The 20,661-nt window shown below is 41.8% G+C and overlaps 1 protein-coding gene across 3 annotated transcripts in view; it reads right to left on the reverse strand.

Annotated features, from left to right (window-relative positions):
- Positions 1–18,675, reverse strand: part of MTM1 (myotubularin 1) — a 38,242-nt gene extending 19,567 nt beyond the window's left edge. For 2 of the 3 annotated variants that reach the window (XM_084294150.1, XM_084294149.1), the window contains exons 1-7: positions 18,634–18,675; positions 18,265–18,377; positions 8,006–8,077; positions 6,999–7,071; positions 5,342–5,436; positions 4,229–4,339; positions 3,214–3,315 (exon numbers count right to left, since the gene is read on the reverse strand). In XM_084294150.1, the coding sequence (XP_084150276.1) occupies positions 3,214–3,315; positions 4,229–4,339; positions 5,342–5,436; positions 6,999–7,071; positions 8,006–8,077; positions 18,265–18,267 (456 nt within the window). In that variant the 5' untranslated portion in view covers positions 18,268–18,377; positions 18,634–18,675. Of the gene's footprint in view, positions 1–3,213; positions 3,316–4,228; positions 4,340–5,341; positions 5,437–6,412; positions 6,459–6,998; positions 7,072–8,005; positions 8,078–18,264; positions 18,378–18,633 lie in introns of those variants that run through there. The other variant, XM_084294151.1, reaches the window with a different exon arrangement.
- Positions 18,676–20,661: the final 1,986 nt, after the last annotated feature.

Genomic DNA, 20,661 nt, shown 5'->3' on the forward strand with positions numbered 1-20,661 from the left:
TAACTGCTCCAAAAAACTGTGGGATGTAAGGCTTATGACTTATCAATACCTGTAGCTAGTAAGAACAATTCTTCATTAGAACAAAATTCTTCATAAGAACAAAATCTTCATTAAGATTTTGCAAAAGCACACTAAAATCTCTTTGCATATAATGAAATTAGGGATTTTGTTGCAGATCCATGGTCTAAAAGCAGAAAACACTTCACTTTAAAAAAAAAAAAGGCTTCCAATCTTGTAACATTTTTGGTAAACTACTTTTTATGCTTCACTGTGCAAGTAATTCTGTTTACTTCCTTGCAGGTGCTAAGCTGCAGTTTCAACACACACAGCCTCTTTTTCAGTCCTCCTACAGACCAAGTACTTGCTTTCAAGATTCAACTTCATCATTACCGTTTTGCTCACAAAAAAAATAACACGATATACTGGTTACTCACAACACTAAGTAGTTCTGTGAGATAAAGGAAAGAGCAGCTATAATCTGACAAGACAGTTTGGCAGGCAGTCTACAAATAGTTACATATTTATAGAATTTCAGTACATAAATATATAACAATTTATTAAAGTGTTCTTTTTTGACTTTATACATTACAAGAGAAGAAAGTAACAAAGCTAGAATTGGAGTTAAACATGAAAAGCGTAACTTTTTTTCCCTATTTCTAACTTACTGGCTTATACTTTTTATACATCATAAATCATGACACTTTTACTCAGTGAAGAGGCTGACATTCCTCAGTGTGTCTGAAAATAAAGATGTCATTATTCTTGACTTTTAACACTATTACTACAACTCAGCCAGCTACATCTTACCTGTTCATCTGAAAACAGAAATCAGATGATGTGGTATTTACAAAACTAGCATCTAATAATTTCTGAAAATGCTAAGTTTACCATTATTGCACTGAGACTGGCAGACGTTATTCAGAACAAAGCCTCGAGTCAAGGTATTTTTTGCATGTGCTCCATCAGATAGGCCCCTATACCAGGTCTCACTGCTATCTAAAATCATCCTCGCAGATCCAACAGCAACAGTGGCAGGATCTGACTCCCAGACACTTTAAATTACCAGGATAACCAGCTATAGCAGGAGTGAGAGAGGTGGAAGTCAGACAGCATGACTACCACTGTCTCTCCCACACAACTATAGTGGTTAGAAATAAATACGTATCATGCAAGTACTACGGTGGTGAATAATCTTATAAAAAAGATGACATAAGTATCAGGCTAAGAGGAAGTGAAGCAGCTGCTGTTCAGAAACTAAACTGCAGACTAAATATCTCATCTTTTGTGGAGTACTACAAATACATAAGGTTGGCTTGTGTTTCTTTTCATGTTTAAAAACTCTATTTCAGCATAGATTTCCAATTAGCATCCTATTACAAATGCAAGAGAAGATCATAAACAGCATGTTTGTCCCATAGCAGCTAAACTGTCAGTCAGATGAGCTACTAGATTTTGTTAGTGACTCTGGGAGATCTGAACCTGACCTATGCCAAAACTGGAGAGAGCCAAGAACTAGCTTCAGACAAATAAGCACAAAAGACAATATTGAGACTGATGAATGGTTGAGAACAGGCTTAGTATTTATTCTAGGTTCTCAGGCACTGGTGGTCTGATGATTCTGGAGAAAAATCTTGAAATTAAGCACACTCCATTCAGAAATAACATCTCAGGCTGTATTTACCTGTCTGAGAATGGGATACCACAAAGAAAACAGAAGCAATATTAATCTTTACTGTCCTGATGACACCTTCTTTCCACTGCAGAGCATGAGTGCTGCTGAACCACTCAAAGACCCAGGGTGCAGTTCCACAATGTGGTCTGAGCAAAATTACCAGCTAAACTGCTAGGTTGCCAGCTAACACTGCTAAAAAAACAGGATGTCTTCTCTTTTTTTCTCCTGCCTGCACCCTGTATCACTTGTGCCCTTCTCTTGCACTGGTTCTGACACGTACTAATTACAAATCAGGTCTCGTCAAATTATTAAAAATGGCACAAAGCTAACTCGGAAAACAGAACATTTTGTTCTGGGTAAGTGAGCTACGCTGGCTTACTTTGTGATTATACAACTGGCAATTTGGCATGAGAGGAAGAACCAACCACGTGGCTAGAAGGCAGAACGAAGACGACCAGAGAACAGCAAGATTGCAGCGTTTCAGTAGCAGAGAGCTGCCATCTTCACCCAGTTGTCATCTTAATCATAGAATTATTTAGGTTGGAAAAGACCTCTAGGATCATCTGGTCCAAGCCACAGCACTATCTTTTAAAAAGATCTCCCTGCTGGCTGCTGGCCACTAAGTGTTAGTGTCACGCACAGCCCAGACATACTCTCATACTCAGCCAGCAAAACCTTGTTTTAAAACAGCCACAGTAAGAGGCAGAACATTTTCATGTTCATTCACATCCATCTGCAAGGAGCATCCACAGATGTCCTCGCCCTCCACCCCCATACTCAGGCTAGAGCTAACCAGACTGAGGAAATGACTCAGGGTAAAGCTTTTCTTTTTTTTTTTTTTCTCCTTACTTAGCTTTCATCCATTTCAGTTCCCTAGCTGGTTCACCCTACAGCCTCAGAAACTCACAACCATGCAGAAACACTCACTTTTGGCAGGATCAGTTTAAATTACTGGCTGAAATATACTGAAAGCACACCAAAAATATCATGCAGTTGCTTAGCTCATTTTAAAGTTCAGCTCAATTCCTTCCATAGGATGTGTTTGGTTTTGTTTTAATTTTACCCTCAATAAGTCTGTGCAATTTCATTACTGCATTAGCTGTCTGATATCATTCACCAATAACTACAGATAAAACAAGTGTTGTCTTCTCCTGAAGTATAGCTGTGATTCACATTAATCATTGCCTTTGAGACTGCCCAAGAGTTCAGTGTTTTCGAGAAGTCAAGCAAGGCATGTACTATTACACTTCCTAATGAAGAAGGATAACTTGCACTCCTTTAAGCAATGATATCTGTACAGACCAGAGGTGCTCAGTAGTTTACTTGAAGCATAGAATAAAGCATCCGTAATTTTACAAATACATAGATATGTGTTCTAAGAGCACAAAAAAGCAACAATTCTCCGTAGTTTATACTGACACAAGAAATCTGTTGTTACTCTTTTTAAGCAGCCATGATGTCCATTAGTAGGTCAAACACTTAAAGCTAATTGGCAAGAATTCTGCATTAAAATGACTCAGTAATATAAATGACAAACTTACCAGGTTATGGGACTGGGGAAAAGCATGTTTTGTGAGGACTTCAAATATATCTCTTCTACTGTGCCCTTCTTGCTTTAATGCAAACCGTAAATTTCTCATATCCTAAAACAAAGGCATTGTGCTTTAAGTGAACCAAAGCAGTAAGGTACTTTTTTCTGATGTACAAATGCTATATTATATACTAAATATGATTTATGATCAACTTGCAACACACCTCAAACAGTTGTGAATGTTCAGTTTTCTTTCTTATATCACACAATAGAAGAATTAAGAATTCTACCAGTAATGCAGCACCACATTCCGTGTGGTGCAAACACTGCTTTGGCATAAAGCCACCAGAAGTGCCTGTATCCGATTCACCAAGTCTCATAGGCTACTGAATGAGTACAGGACGGGATTTGCCCTATGTTTTTCAAGTGAAAATTTGCCACTGATCTGTAGTACCAGACTACATTGTCCCTAGCTGTTTTCTCATCACTAACTTCAGGAATAAGCAATCTGCACATGAACTACTGAGAACAAAGTGTGCATACATATTCTATTAATGAGTCAAATACAGGATCCTAGATTGTCCACTGGGAATTCCCCTGTGACCATAGTTATTCATGGCAACACAATTTTTTGAGAGACTAAGGAAAGACAGCTGTTACGTGTTTCGATGCCTTTCCAGCTTGCAAAACCTATTTGAGTTGTTCTTCAAAGATTTTTGTTTTATAAAAGAAATTACTTTTAGAATTAATGAAATAATGAAGTGATAGAGGAACAACACCTTAAAACAATACCACTGTGAAAAATCTCTTGTCAATGAGCAGTTACGAAGAGATAACCAATCCCTCTCCTCACACAGAGACAACAGTAAGTAGCCTTTCATACAAAAGTGTTTCCCTGACCACTTCCAAAAATCTTTTTAAATTCAGCTGTGAGCATTACATGGTTTTCCTTCCGGTAAGTAGGCAAGCAGTGAGAAAGGAAACCTGTAGATTTCATTTCCTAATGAGTTATTGAAAGGTCTTACTTTACACGTTATATCTAATCCATAGGAATTCTCTCCTCTGCTTGAAGCTCCTCCCATTTTTTCAATCCTTGATATTACACCCAATGGAACATCCAATACCACAACAGGATCCTGCAATGAAATTCAGGGTAAGAAGAGGATTAACCAGAGAAGACAACTCAGGGGAAGTATTCTTATGCATACCACAACAGAATGAAATACACAGAGAAAGCAAGAGGTGGGTTTCTGGGTTTGATCAAGTGCCCCCTCCCAACACTTCACAAAGTCTGTATATTCCTTGAAAATCACCCAATTGTATAGGCAAAGAAAATATTTCATGCCATAAGACTGAACATGCAGGAAAAAAGATGGCAACACCCTGTTGTTGCCATCTTGTCTGTTGCATACTTCTGATTTCCTCTGCTAGCTGTGACTACTTTATTGACATATAGAACAAAACAGAACAAAATGAAAAATATCACTAACAAGTTGCAACCAGAATGACCTCACTTCAATAACCCTAGAACCTTAGTTAAAAAAAGATGCAAACAGATAAGTGCATTCTATTTGCTTTTATGTTGCTGCTTACTGAACACTACTACTCTCGCCACCCATGTGATATTCTATTAATTGAAGTATTTTTCTTTTCCAACAGCGAGGACAGTCAAAATCTTGACTTACTGATAGCCATTTCAAGAACTATTTGCACATCATTAGTTGCTGATTTTGTTCTATCACACTATAAATGTGAAGAGAAGAGCTACCAAAAAAGCTCCAACAGACAGAAGGTAAAGGTATCATCAGTCCAGGATAAGCTATTAAACTGTAGCTCTACTGGAGGAAAAAAGCATGCATTTACAACACGTTCAACTTCAAGGAGCTTCCATTTTTGCAAGGATTTCTCAATGGCACAAAGGCAATTACTGTTTAGCCATTAAACTATTAAGATATGGTTACTACAAATGTTACAGATCATTTCAAGTAAAAAGCCTCCCGTGCCATTCCACAAGCATGCATGCACAAAAGCTAAAAACAAATGAACTGCCCGCAAAATAAAGCGAAGGCAGCAGGGTTGAAGAACAGAGGGCTTAAGGCTCCTGCATCCCTTGGAACTATTTGTGGCATATTACTCACGTTTTCCAGACTTCTCAGGTACAGCCTGTAGTTTGTGATGTATACTCTTCCTTTAACAGGGCCATTAAACGGACACATGTAAATAACATCCTTGTCTGTAAGAAATGCAGCATTTCTTAAGCATTGGGAGAAGAAAAATCAAAGCTATGGAAAACATCAATTAAGCAGCAGTAAAATAAAGACAGCTGCACTCATGAGAGCCACTCTAAAGAAAGCTGAATGAATTAAAGCAATAAATCTAAATTTTATCCATTTGAATTATTAAGAAAATGTGAATTTTTTTTTTATATATATATATTTTTTTACACTAAGCTTGCCTGAATTTCTTCGGCAGATTCCACTAGCCTTCCCCAGTTACGTTTGCATTTTTCCTCTTTCTTGGCACAGTGCAGGAGAGGGCAGGACATAGAACACTGACTAGATTTAAGTCCTCCCTGTGATTACTGAACTAGTCTATTCACTATCCCAGAACAAACACATCCTTTTGTTGATACTCTTACATCTTTTAGTACGCTGTAACCAATTCTCCTGCATTAAAGTATGTAGTTCAGGTTGTAAAGTGTTTAGGGGACTCTCCATCCTGGAGAGAACCATTACATTTCAATTTGAGGCAATCAATTGTAGCAGGGCCATCAGCACCGTTTCAGCAAGGACAGTAAAAGAATGAGTTCTAGCACACACACAACTCAAAAGAAAAGAAAAAAATTAACTGAAGCAGTGCCATTGAAGACTTAAGTGAAGCAATACAAATGACGTATTTCTCCCTGCCTACTTATTTCTTTAACCCACACCATTTATCTGCCTTCCACAACAAGCACCCTCCTCCCAGCGTGCTCCCCCAAAGCACAGGTAATTGTCATCAGGATCACACCAAACATTCTTCTTAGCCCCACATCCTCTCATGCCTTCCCCACCACTTTCCTCATTGAACACAGGTACTTCCTTTGAAACACCACTTTGGTTTCAGCTCGGCCAGTTTCGTTCACAAGTTAATCTAACAAGTACTTGTGTGGGGAGGAAGAAGCAGCTTCATAAATAAAAGGCCTCTTTCAGTTGCATTCTAATAAATACCTCATAGCAAATGTCCATGAGTGCGAGGCTCCAGCCCAGGAAGAACCTGCACCAAGTAAAGAACCACTGCACCCAACACGTTAATCTTTTTCATGTGATATCACAGTATGGAAAGGTTAACAAGTGTGCAAAAAGCTAGCTGCATGCCATGTTTTATCATGGAAGCAGAAGATTATACCTCCGGTGATCACGGTTTGGGCTAAGGTTGCACACCACTGTACAAGATACCAATACAATAGTGCACGGCATATATTATCATCATCTTTTGACTTCAAAAAGCTTAGAGTGATTCTTGTCACTAAACACACACTACTTAGTTTGTAGATACAATAGTGACACATCTTGACTTAGCACTTCTATGCCTTACAGAATCTACCGCCAAGATTTCAAAGGCTTAAGAAGTTATTTGTGGTAAGTGATAAAAATTCTCTCAAGTGTTTACTTTGAAAAAACTAACTCACGACATTTTTGCATAGCTTACCCCCCAGCCCAAACCATTGCAGACTATAGAAATGACCCAGTAAGACAGATGTTTATGCCAGACTCCTTGGACATACACTGCATTAGATGCTATATAACCTCTTACCTGTAACTCTAGTCTCTCCTGGCAGACGAGGTATTTCTTCATTTTTTTCCCAGTTAGTTCCATCTTGTAGAGTCTAAAGAAAGAAATATAACAGCCCATCATATTTTTACAACTATTTCCAGTTCCAGATTTAAAAAATAAATCTTAATTTCTGCATGGGAAAGAACAGGGTTTTCCACAGTAGAAACAGACATGCTAAACCAGAACAGGAACATGCCACTATCCTGAACTGCAGCTATTAATTATTTAAAGCTTGAGCAGAAATGTGCTTATTTGACAAAGCCTTCTCATTCTAAAGGAACAGTGAAATATATTTGCAGAAAATTTGAATTAAATTTCTGTACCATTTTTCCCCTCTAAAATTTCGTACATTTAATTTTCCAAATCTGCTTGTCTTGGATAAACAATCAAGGAAAAGCACTTCAGCAGCATACTCACAAATATCACACAAACTCTACTACTTTGTGCTTTGCACATTCAGTAGCCTCTAAGAATGATTAATAAAAACTTCTGGTTTTGAGAAAGTGTTTACAGATAACTAAAACCTGAGGCTCTGTTTTCTTGCAAACAAGTGGCATTTTCTTCAGCCAGAAGTGAACTTGCTTCAGCAGAAATATTTCCCACTAAAGACCAACATTTTAAAAAATGAACCAGCCAAACCTAACTAGAAATAACTCAACTGCAGTACAGAATTTCTCTACTGTACAAAATTGCCAAAAATTTGCAAGAATAACAAAATATTTCAACGTAGAAAACAAATATAAAAGTATATTAGAATTGACATCAAGGAGGCTCTCAGAACTTGTGTTCCAGAGAATATTCCTCCCATCTACTCTGAAATAGATTTAAACTAGCCTAGTTAACAGCATTTGAATTCTAGCAATAAAAATGTGTGTATATATATAATCAAGAAAAAAAAATTATTCAAATACTCAGTTTTCTACCTAAATATGGAAGATAATGGTCTTTGGGACCTCTGTCATAGAAAACATGAAAGTTGCACTCACCCTTTTAATTGAGGAGCTCTCCAAGGAGTTTGAATTATATTTAGGTGTTGATGATGAGGCCATACTGAGTATCTGAAAAGAAAGCACAAATTGGAGACTTAAACTTCCTCTTAGCATACACACTGCTTACAGAAGAGATTTAGACGTTAGTAGTCTGTAGGTAGACATCAAGAGCTTCCAAGAACGTCTTACAAGTTAGTATTAATTTAAAAAAGACATGATGTCTTGTAATTCAAGGCCACTATTTAAAAGCAGCCAAATCTAACAAGAAACTCATTAATAGCTCTGGGAACAGCTCTCAAATATACTCAACTCTGTCTGTATGTTATAATTCAGTTGTTTGAACACTATTTTTAGTCAAGCCAACAGACGTGGTACTTATTTTAAGTGACAGGATACACATGCTAGGAAACGCAGCATTTGTGGAACATTTATATTGAGAATTTTGATGCAGGAAAACAAGAACAAGCTACAAGATTATTGCACTGTTCTGGAAATCACATGTGTGTCAACACACTCAGCTGGTTGATGAAGCTGATAAAAAAAAAAAAAGGATAGAAGGAAAAAGCAATTCTGTGGTACATTTACAGTTAAACCCAATCCCCATTTCCAAAACTGAAACTTCAGTTAGCCCACCAGAAGGGGGAGTGTCCAGCCTTCTGGTCTGAAGAGCCTTGATTTAAAAGAGAAAGTGTGTGGGTGGTGGTGTTTTTCGTTTTAAATGACATTAAGAGACAGGATTGCATGACACAGGACTAATTTTTTTAATCATTTCGTAACACCGCACAGGGGAACTCTACAACACACACTGGGACAATGCTCATTCTTGAAGGCAAACAGCAACTTCACACCAAGTTATGCCTCCCTTTCGCTAATCACACACTCTTTGTCAAGCTGAGCTGACAGTGTGCACTAATCTTTCAGAGTTACTGTTTTAGGGGATTACAGACAACACCATCCAAACATTCTAGCCAAAAATGGGCTCTCTCTTCCTGCTACTCAATGAAAAAAGTTTGTACAGATGTCTGCACCATGACAAGTCAGCCTGCACACCACTGGGCTCATGGTGACCCTGCAGCAATCCTACAGGAGCAGTAAGGACAGATAAAACTGCAAAATGAAAGGAAAACCTCTGAGGTTACTGTAACAATACAGGGAAACGTGCAGCCACAAAGTGGAAAACCTGGACCTTAACTGCTACAGCTTTGTTACCTTGTTATGGTGCCCAAATCTTCCATATTTTGTAAGGAACACACAGGAAACCTGACATGGCGTTTAACACCGCAATATTCAGCGATACAGCTCACCAGAAGACATCAAAATCTCACCGCAAGCAAATAAAAAGAAACCTGAAGTTGAAAAATGAAGAAAAAAGCCTTTGAAAGCTGAACAGCCCGCGTGACCCTGCCACACTTATTACATCCTTCCTAGGTCTCCTCCGGTCTCAACTTTCTCCTTATCCTGCAGCAGAGGGGTCCTGAACTAATTTTAGTGCAACTCCATCCGTTTAAATGAGATGCTATTAGCAAACAACATGAAATCACTGCTTTTAGACTACCTGAGACTGAAAAACCACTGCAACATTGGAGACTAACATTTTGACTACAAAACAGAGTATTTTGGCAGCTGTTCCTTCCCTATAAAACCTGACATACTACAAAGCTTAAGGCAGATTTGACTTTTTCTATATTGCTGTGTTAGTTTGGCACTGAACTCCCAGCATTTGTGCAGATGATTTTCCTAAATCTCTAAAAGCAGGCTTACATTTTCTAAAAGCAGGTATTCATAAAGACATAAGGTGCATTTACCAAGAAGCTCTTTTTAAACTGTTTTCCATATGAAGTGAAAAGCAGCAGGAGAGACGTGCACCCCCTGCAGCCCCATCTCCTATGGGCAAAGGCTCGTCTGGGGGCTGCTCCCACCATGGGCTGCTGCCTCCACGCACTTCTGCTGCTTGTACAGGGAATGTATGAGGAGTTTTGAAGTCCTCCCTTTCAATCTTTGCTTTCTATATCACTTCCCACCCCTACTACACAGTCACCAAGTTTTGAGTGAGCTGCAGCATTTCACAAGGCAAGTTTCCGAAACAACCATTCAACTCTAGAACATCGACTACAACTTTCCTAAACCTCACCATAGGAGGACCAAGCAGCAAATACGCTCAGAAAAATACTCTTTATAGAAGCTGAGGCATGACACATGCCGAGCCTGCGTACAGCAGGACATCCTCCCTCCATGCTGCCATCCCACCGTGACACAGCAAGCACATGAAATGCTTTTCTCAGCTCTTACAGCAGAAATTTGGGTGCACCCTCCTGTGTATGTAAGCTTATTTTGTATGAAATCTGTCCGACAGTCCATAAGAGTGATTTTTTTAAACATTAAGCGAGAATGAATTCACTCACTGACTCCCATTTCTATAGAATATTTCGTTATAGTATTACAACCAATTACTGCTTCATTGCCGACACTTCAATGATGCAAATTGGACTTATTCAGAGCTAATTAAGTTCAATAAATATGTATTGGAGGTAAGTGTCGTCTGTCAGATGTTGCTTTTAATCCATTCATAATGTTTTCATTAAAAGAGCTGGTGCAAATCATTCCACCAGTGTAAGTGGAAGAATTTTTAGTGCTACCTAAATGTTGCTTTGAAACCCAGTCACACTTTAAAACCCTCAAATCTAAGCAGTACATTTATAACCAACCGCATTTCCCTGATTTTTATTTTTTAAGTGAATTAAGTGAGTCAAGTAATTAAGCTTTTCTTTATAGGGCACCTGTCAGACAGCATTTAGAACAGTTCCTGCTTTTGGACCCCGATACCAGCCAGACATTGACTCGAGCAGATGGACGCGAGAGGAGCAGGCGTTGAGAAGACAGACAGGGTCTGAACCATGAGAGGACGATGCAACAGAGAAACTGGAACAAGTGAGATCCTGTCTCGATTATAAAGCAGAAGAAAAAACAAGAAAAAGCCAGCACTTTTACACCTTAGGAGCAGGCAGACAGTGTAAGCATTGCCGAGGGAGGTTGCAGTCTCCTTCCTCCGAGGCTGAAGACCCAGCAGAATAAAGCTTTGAGCAGCTGGGTCTGATCTCAAAGCTGATCTTGCTTCAAGCAAGGGGGTGAATGAGACCCCCGTTAGTCCCTTCCAACCCAAATTACTGCAATTCTGTGATCTTCAGGCAACAGGCAAGCACCAGGTCCCATTTAAAAGCATCCATCCAACAGGAACACAGCTCTAAAGAGGAGTAGGACTGTTTCCAAAGAGCAAACAATTTTGTCAAAACCAGTTAAAACGAACATGCAGTATTTCCTTTTCTATTATTTCTTTTCTGACAAATCGGCAGGTTGCCAGAAACAGTTTCTGCGAAGTCATATTGTCCTGAACAATTCAAAACCTACACCATCACGGTCCTAAAATAGCTACAACTTTCTCATTATCACGGAGCAGCAGCAGTCCTTCCACCCAGGGAAAAAAATCCTGCAAGTAGTTTTCCACTGCAAACAGATTTTATTCCCAGTAACATCCCTACGTACTTGTGTGCTTGCACCGAAGCTGTAAACCACACAAACCTCTGGGTTTGCCAGCAGCTGAACAGAAGTAAAGTAATTCCATGAAATTTAAAACAAATCAGGCAACTTTGTTTACGATATTTGGCAGTTACAAACAGGTGACTCCTTGGATTCTCCTTGGATCTAGCGTAGCAAGGAGACACAGCAATTTTTTCTGGACTTCACTTGAGCTGATAAACAAAGCTTTGCTAAAATTGCCCAAACTTACTACAGAAACACTACCAAGAAGCATAGGCTCTGATGATCTTACTAAATTACCTGGGGTTTGCCTTTCCTTTAAGGACCATATTTACACTTGTGCTCCCCAGGATTCAGAGGAGTGGAGGCACAAGGCATTTGAAAGGCCAGGCACTAAAGCCAGATTTTGAGAAGTCAGTTCAAGGATCCTGTCTGCTTTTATGAGTAAACACCGATACATGCCCTGAAATGAACTTGGGAACATGTAACTAAGCTTCTGGGGTTTAAGAAACTCGAAGTGGCCAGGTAGCATTTCTTCAGGTTCTTCGCTGTACAGCTGAGCCACGCTTACATCAACCTAAAATCTTTACGCATATAAAGCGTCAGGCTTTGCTCAAGCACAAAACAATCCATATTTGCCATAAGATTAACACCACAAACATCTGAGATCAAGTAAACTGCATCAAATAAGTTACTGCGAGCATTGCTTTCCAGATATTTAATAATTTTGACCCTCTGTCACTGCATTAACATTTTGGAAAACAAGTGCCTGTTGGTCAGTTGGAGCAACAGCAATTTTGAGAATGCCTGGTGTAGAAGGGAGTTTTTAATTCTGTATGGTCTTAGATGTGCAGTATGACAATCTGGAAGGATTAAGGAAATGAAACTGCTAAGTTACCATACATGGAAGAGATTTACAGAATCTGCTGAGTAAGGTAAACACAAGGAAAAGACATTAGTGACACCCAGGGCTTCAGGCACGTGTGTTATACACACACACACACACACACAAGGAAAGCAGAAGAGCAGTGGTCCCAGGAGCCGAGGGTACAGCATGGGGCTGGGACAGGACGGTCAGGCTGGGTCTTAGGAAAAGGTTCTGCACCCACTGGTGCTTGGGCACTGGGCCAGGCTGCCCTGGGAGCGGTCACTGCATTGAGCCTGCCGGAGTTCAGGAAGTGTTTGGACAGTGCTCTTAGACATCTCCCTCTGGTTTCGAGCCAGGAGCTGGACCCTGTGGGTCCTCTCCACCTCAGGATGTTGTGTGGTTCTGTGGCTCTAAGAGGACACGCGCAAGAATTATTTGCTTTGACCAGGATCAGATTTATTATTAAGGTGAAAGTGGCAGCAAAACGTTTGACTGAATGTTTCCTACAAGCATCCTGGTGGCTGTCACACATCAATACCCAGGACACCAGGTAACACCAAAGTTCTCCTAGTCCTGCTCCACATAACCATTTGTGTAAATGAAGAAATCTGTGCATCTCCAAGGCCTCTCTTAGTCACGTAGCTACAAAATTTCCTCCTTCACTATCAAAGCAATTCAGAAAACAATTTGATGACTTCTAAAAAGAATGATATTAGTCATTATCATGACACTTGCAAGCAATCAGGCCACTGGTTTATTCATTTAAGATTTGCATCTGCTAGTCCAGATAAAACAAGTCATTTTCTTACCAAATCAGAAATCATTTCAAAGAGGATGAAAAAATAGATTAATAAACATTTTTTTTCCTGTGTTTGAGGTAAGTGTAAGTTAGAGTAGACAGAAAACGCTGCTTGCATCCTCACTTAAACAGAAGATGCAAATAACGAAGAAGCAGATTTATACCAAGGTATGCTCATATTGCTGTACCAAATGAAACCACAATCTACAGAGCTGGGAAAAATATAGTGTCTTGTGTTTCCCATAATAAAATTAGAAACATTAAAAAAAGGCAATATCCTTAAAACAAAACACATCTGTCAGCACCACCACTGCACAGACCGGATAATGCAGTACCTTCATTTTCAGAAATAACACACAAAACAGAGCAGAACTCCAGGAATTTTTAAGACAGTAGCAAAGTTATGATAACCATGAAGACAAAAACATTTCATCTTAAGCATGTAAGAAAGGAACATTTAACTGGTTACATATAGCACAAAGGAGCTACGCTCAACACTGGAAACAAGAATAGAGCAGCAGAAGTCTACAAAACTTAACAAAGCTACAAAAGAGTAAGCAACGCAAGGCAGAGCATTCCAGTACCAAAACAGATATAAAGATAAAAAAAACAGCAGACCCACACCACAGAAATACTTGTTTATATCTTTTTCATGGAAAAAATGCAAACAAGCTTCCTGCAACAGTGGAAGATACCAATGTGGGTTTTATTTAGAAGCAGAACTTTTTTTAATATAATGACATCACTCATCGTATTTAGGCATCGTTAGATGTTAAAATCAGTGCTTTTAGTTACAGGTCATACAGCACGGACATCAGAAGCATACCTAGAGGCAGGCCAGCACAGACGTCGTATTTACACGTACGTACCTGTGGCCAGCAGAACTAACTCCCTGCTGGTTGTTAGGTGACTGACGGTGAGCAAAGGTCTGCACAGCACAAGGGAAACTGACCCATCTGCGAGCAGTGAGCATCACTTACACAGGAAGAGGAAGAGGCTCTCTTAAACCACTTCAAACCACATTTATGATTTCTTACCAGCAGAGTTCAAGCGCAGATCATATCTCATGTGCACCAGAAGCCCCCTTTGCACATCAAATCCCAGCTTCTACCTGCTCTCACTCCGAGAGGACTGCTGGGGTCCACCTGGATTGCCTGATCATCAAGTTTCCGCTCTCTGCTTCACCATCGCTGTGATAAGGTACAAAACCCTTCCAAGTGCAAGCTCCCAGTAACAGAGCCTGCAGCCAGTACCTGCCCTCAGGCAGGACCTCACAATCCCACTGACCGCAGGCTGGATGGTGCCTCTTGTGGCTCTTCTCCCCTAACATCTACACGATCTCCCCCACATACGTACGAAATCTGCGCTGCCCGGGGAAAGCATCTGAGCTTTCAAGTCTCTTTGAAAGCATTCTCAGTTCAAGCTGTAACTAGACCACAAAAAGCACGTCAGCAGTACGAGCCTCGAGGGGATGCAGCACGTGTAGAACTAGTATTTGCCCTTCTCTAAGGAAGTTTAAGTCAATTAATTAAATTCATCACTAAGGTATTATAAAGAAGGCTGTATTCTACAAAACAAAGTATAACTTGGAAAAAAACTTGACATCCGGAGCTACCTGTTTGCTAAAAGCAAATTCCTCACCACGCTTCAGGAAAAATGCATTCCAGCATCCCTGAGGTTGCCAGTTCTCTGCTAGACTGCCAACAGCAAGCTGCACAACTCAGCGTGGAGCGCTGGGTTTCCAAAGGATCAGAAAGGCTTCCTTCCCCAAAAAAAGCCTTCTCTGGTTCCCTAACATGCCCCGTATTTAAAGAGGCAAGTCACTGTCCCCAGAGAACTCGGCAGGAACAGCTGCATAAGAACAAAAGCTGACAACACCCCAGTGACTGCTAATGCAGCACACAAATGGGAAGCGTGGCAGCTGCTGGCGCATTCCTGTTTCAGGGGCATCACTCCACTGCCCACTTCTGAAGACGTCAGGAGGAAGACCCCGCACCACCAAAAAGCAATATCCCGACAGTCCACTTACACAAACTGTAGCACACAGCAAGAAAAGTCTGCCCGAGTATCCTCTCATTGCCACTAGATTCCATGAGCTTCTGTGTGCATGTTTCATAACAAAATCCTGTAGCTTGCACGTTCAGGCCAGGTACAGAATATTAGTGGGACGAAGAAAGAAAACTTTTGTTCTGCCTTGGTATTTCTCCTGTCTCCAAGTGAGGGTTTCCATTAGTGCCTTAACCTCAAATGGAATTTGACTCCCATCCGACTTTCAAAATAAACATGACTTTCAGCAAGACCTCACATAAAAGTTCGCAACGTTACTTTTATCAACCCAATTGCTTCCTCCTTTCAAAGTATATTGAAAACACAGCTCAGGGTGAAATCCTGGGCTTTTGGCCTGGTTAGTTTTTTTTTTCCCCAGAGAAACACAAGCTGCTCTCTCATGGAGAGACGGTACAGCAGGACACGTGCCATCAGGAGCACTGAGTAACCTACTGCTGACGGACTTTGATCTGCTAGATATTTCTCATGCCTTATATGATAGTAACAAGGCAAAATAGCACCTATTTCAGTTGTAACAACTATAATTATTTGCTAAAGCCTGTTCCCTAGCATTTGCAGAGGTCTATTGCTAGCATGAGTTACAAGGACTTACTTCTGCCCACTCTAACTCGCTCAGTGCTTTTCCTGTGTTTGTTCTCTGCGTAACAGCATTCATTTGCCATGATTATCTTTTTTCCTGACATTTTCTTAATACTTACTTCGATAACCGAGTTCTGAAGTGGAGGTTCAGTTATAAGCGGATTATAAGCAGAAGGCAGCAGTTTTCCCTCTACGCACGTAGCCTTGTACAGCAAAGCAGCTGTTACATTCAGCTAGATTCAGTGGCGAGGCAGAAGTGAGTGGTTTTAGGACCCCCTTGTCACATTACTTCCAGAACCAGCATTGCATCTGTAGGACACCTATGCCTGAAGGCTGATCCGTGGCTTCCTAAACCCACTCAGACTGTTTTCTCTACTTCGCATCCCCTGCAGGGAATGTATACCTCCCACATTGTCAAAAGCTGATGCAGTTGACAGGAATGCCTATGGGACAGCAAATACAGCTTCAAAGTTTTCTATTAAGAAAATCTTCAGCTGCTCTTTGCTCATTCTTCTTGAAAGATACCCCCTTAGGCCACTATAGCTCTGCTGCTAAAGATTTAACTGATGATTCCAAGGGAGAGAAGGAAATTGTAGCTGTTATACATTGATACACAGTATAAAAAAAATGCCACTCATGGTTAAAATGACATCCCCTTTTCAGGCTTTCCTCCAACTTTCCTTTGAGAACATGCACAACTGATGCATCAGAGTCATTCTCTTTCATCTGCTCTGCTTGGTTCCCTCTTCTGCTACAAGATGTATTCCCTCCCCGAGTATTACACACGCTGCCACGGAGAAAGTGCTGCTCTGAGCTTGTCCCTGTTCAAACAGGAGCAACCGAAGTACTCTGCCGAAAACACCCACAAACAGTTCTTTGCTTCTCTCCCAAAAGAGGAGAGATCTGGGAGTAGCCTGCCTAAGTTATTCATGGGGCAGCACCGTACTTTTGGGTGTGCTCGTTTTCAAGCAAAGGGCTTGAACAACAGGAACTTTGTTGGGCACAGAAAGTTCAATATTTTTGTATTTCGCAGCTGCCTCTGTACATTAGACATTAACAGTTCCAGCCACACAGCAGCCTCTGGCATGTGGCCCTTCTGCTCATTACATGTGACCACCCAGCAAAGAGGCCTAAAACACACACCCTACTTACACAAAAGCGTAACCTGCTCTATTTGAAAAAACTTACTTTTGTTTTCTCTTGCTCGGAAGCCCTCAGGTTTAGTGAGCTTCAGAAAACAGAGGTGCCTACCTCAGCGTGTGATGAAAGGGCAACAGCGTGTGCAGTCCTTCAGCCTTCAAACAACACTCTTGTGCTGTAGCTGGACCTTGATGGGAATGCAGCAGGTACGAAGACGCTGCTAGCACTGCCAGAGTATTCCCTCTGATTCTACTTTTTTAAAAGCTTCAGAAAGGAAGCAAAACCCCAGAACAGTTGCTATTAAAAACATTCTGGAGAAAGGAAACAAACAGAACAAGTTCTTTTTATGTTTTGTCTTGTGTCAGCAGGTTTGGCATCAAGCAGTTGGAACAGAGAAGAACTTTCTCTTCCGAATCTTTACGGCAGTTTTGAAATGTCTCTGATGTGGAAATCCTATGCAGAGTCCTAACCATCCTCATGTTCCCCATACATATTTGGGCATCTCACTGCCTGCCTGCTGTTAAGCATTTCCTCTGTCACCTGTTCCCAAACAACACTGCCATTTGTTTCTTTTCCCAAATACACTTGGGAATGAATGTCACATGAAAGGTAATGTATAACACGGGGAAGTCAGAAGGAACAGACCGTGAAACAAAGCTTACTGTTATGCAGTCCAAGTTCTTATAAAAATTAATGTTGCCTCCTTTAGAAGAGCACACACACCGTTAAAGATTTACAGTGAGCTCTCACAAAACTAGTCTTGCATTCTAAATTGACTCTTACTGGTTAACTTTGTACCTCCACATGGCAGGAATACCTCAACTCTAGAGTTTGCTCAGCCTCAGCGATGCCACAGCCTGTCTCTTCCAAAGGAAGCTTCTGAGACAGTGCAGAAAGGGAAGATCCTGCCCCTCATCGAAAGCATCTCTCTATCTCATCTCTTGTGACTCGTGCCACACAAGGCAGCTACACACAGCCCCAAAAGTTCTGTGTATTAAGGCTCAGTGAGCTTGCCAGCTTCGCCATTAACTGTACAGCTTAGCTTCTTTTTAACCACATAAACCACAAATTAACATTAAAAACTCCAGCAGGAAAGCCGTTCTGGGTTTGTACAGCCATAAAGTACAACACCATGAGATACCCACCCGTCGAAGAACAACACAGCCCCAAAACCACGACTGTGCGTTAAACCCTATGCACTTCTAAGCACATACAGGTTCACTCGGTGCCTTTCATGACGAGCCACCGCTTGTTCCGTGCTCCCCTTACCATCCACACCCGTGACGCTGAACTCCCCCACGGTGCCTTCCACAGCCTCACGAAACCCGGGGCGTTCTGCAGAGAAGCCAACACCTCTCCTACCCCCTCAGCTCCGCCTGCATCTGCAAAACAGGCGAAGGGACGGGATTTAGGGGGGCGCGGCGCTGCTCCACCCCCACAGCAGCCGCCCGCGGCCCCCAGCCCAGGGCCCGGCTCCCTCAGGAGCACCCCGGGGCCCCCCCCCTAGGCCCCAAACACGGCCCCGGGGCCAGCCCCGAGCCCCAAAACGCAGCGGGGAGAGGCCGGGGCCGAGCTGAGGGCGGGGAAGGGCCCGGGGCTGAGGGGGCTGAGGGGAGGCAGCGCCCGCCCCGCACTCACCGCGGCCCCGCCGCCGCCGTCGCCGTCCCGGGCCCGAGCGCGGCCCGCCCCGCCGGAAGTGGGCCGGGCCGCCGCGCGTGGGCTGCTGGGGGCTGTAGTCCTCGCGGGGCCTGCCGGGAGCTGTAGGCGCGTGGGGCGCTGAGGGAGGAGGCGGGAAGGGGGCGCTGAGGGGAAGAGGTGGGAAAAGGCGCTGAGGGGAGCGGCGGCGGCGCTGGCAGTGGCTCCGTTTTTTTCTCCAAGCAGGGAATTCCTAAATAAAACAGCAAGGGAAAAAGGAGCAGGAGGAAAGGAAAACACGTTCTCTGCGTCTTCTAGAACGTGGATCGAGTTGATCGGTCAACAGACATTAATAACCATATATATCCCACTCGCCCAAGCCTTCTCAACACGCCCTGGCAACAAATAAAAATTTACATAAATTTTATGATGTAAACAACATCAACAACGTTCTGTATGCAAGATCTATACGTTCTATATGCAAGATCAAAATAAATAAATTCTTGGACCGCCTTTCAAAATGGCCCATTGTCACCATACAAACCAATGGCTGTGTACAGACAGAGGGCAAGGTGGTAATTTGGGGACGCTTTGCTGTCTGCTGCTGCTTGCCCTCAGGAAAAGGGCCTTTGGGATGTTACGAAACATTTGTGATGTTTTAGAGCATATTTGTGAGTTACAAAGCAACCACGTCCAGCTTCTCTGGGAGCTAACTTGTTCCTGTCAGCGGAGAGCCAGTGCTCTCCCTTCTCAGGACTGGGCATGACAGAAGAGCAGAGCAAAGGAAGAAAAATAAAGAAAACAATATAAAACAAAAGAAGCACCTTGGGCCCCTTCATGATTTCATACAATTACAAGCTTGTTATTCAGCTTAGCCAAGCCTGGCGGCTCCAGCAGCACCCACCTCACACCAGCACGGTGGCAGCGCTCGCCCTGTCCTTTGCTATAAGGCAGACCAGCACCTGCCCATACCGTGCTGACAACCACAGTCTCTGCTTTTCCGTATCTTCCTCAAAAACCTTCTTCGGTTTCATTTTGCCAGTCCTTTGCTGTCCACAAACAAACAGCTACACCATCTGGAGGTCCGTCTCTGAGCTACATGTGCTTTGAGGTGAGCCATGCGTTGGTACCAGACAGGGTGTCCTTTCAGGAAGAACCACAAGACAATCACTTGAAAATTAGCTTTATTCATTATTTTAAGGCGTCTCCTTTGCTGTCAACAATTTCTGTTTTGAATTCCAAGAACTGTAGAGAATCAAAGCAAAACATACAAGGGATGGATCCTCTCCTCATGAAGAAATTGTTTCTTGAGTAAATAATAATTTTCTACAATGAGCATGGAACTGTGAGTTTAAAATTAATACACAGCAGAAGTAAGCAGTGAGCAAAAGGAGATGAAATATTAGTTCACCTCCGTCATTCAGATAGTCTTGTTTGTTGTCTTCTATGATACACCCTTGCTTCTGACCTCATCCCTTCAGTAAAGACCAGCCAGAAAATTCACTGATGCAATTTTGAAGCCTTGCTTTGATCAACTCCAGCATGGTATTTGCAACAGAAAATCATGAATCAATGTATTGGATTATATTTATATATATGTATAAGTATATATCTATTTGTCTACACAGAGGATCCTTCTTATTTGAAGAGTCTTTCAAACTTTCATTCAGATCACATTTTAAAGCATTTCTCTGACACAATGAAGGCTTTAAAGATATTTTTTTGCCTCACTCATTTAGCAATCTTAGATTTGAAGAGTCAGAAAAGTGCTCTCCACAGTTACTCTCTGAAATTTCACTCAAAAATCTCCACTCAGATTTTTCACAACACCTCTTTACTGCACAGTGGTATGCTTTCCTAACTAAACTCTGTGCTTTTGTCTCTATTACCTTCTTATGAACGCTGAGTGGGATTTCACCTCCTGAATGCAGTCACGGGTGCCCCGTGAGCCCTACACCTGCATGGTCAGATGCCTATAAGATGTGAACTGGACAAAAACCACTTTGAGGCACCTGACCGATGATTCACCTG

This window comes from Netta rufina (assembly GCF_964035555.1).
Source record: "Netta rufina genome assembly, chromosome: 12".
Lineage (NCBI taxonomy): Eukaryota > Metazoa > Chordata > Aves > Anseriformes > Anatidae > Netta > Netta rufina.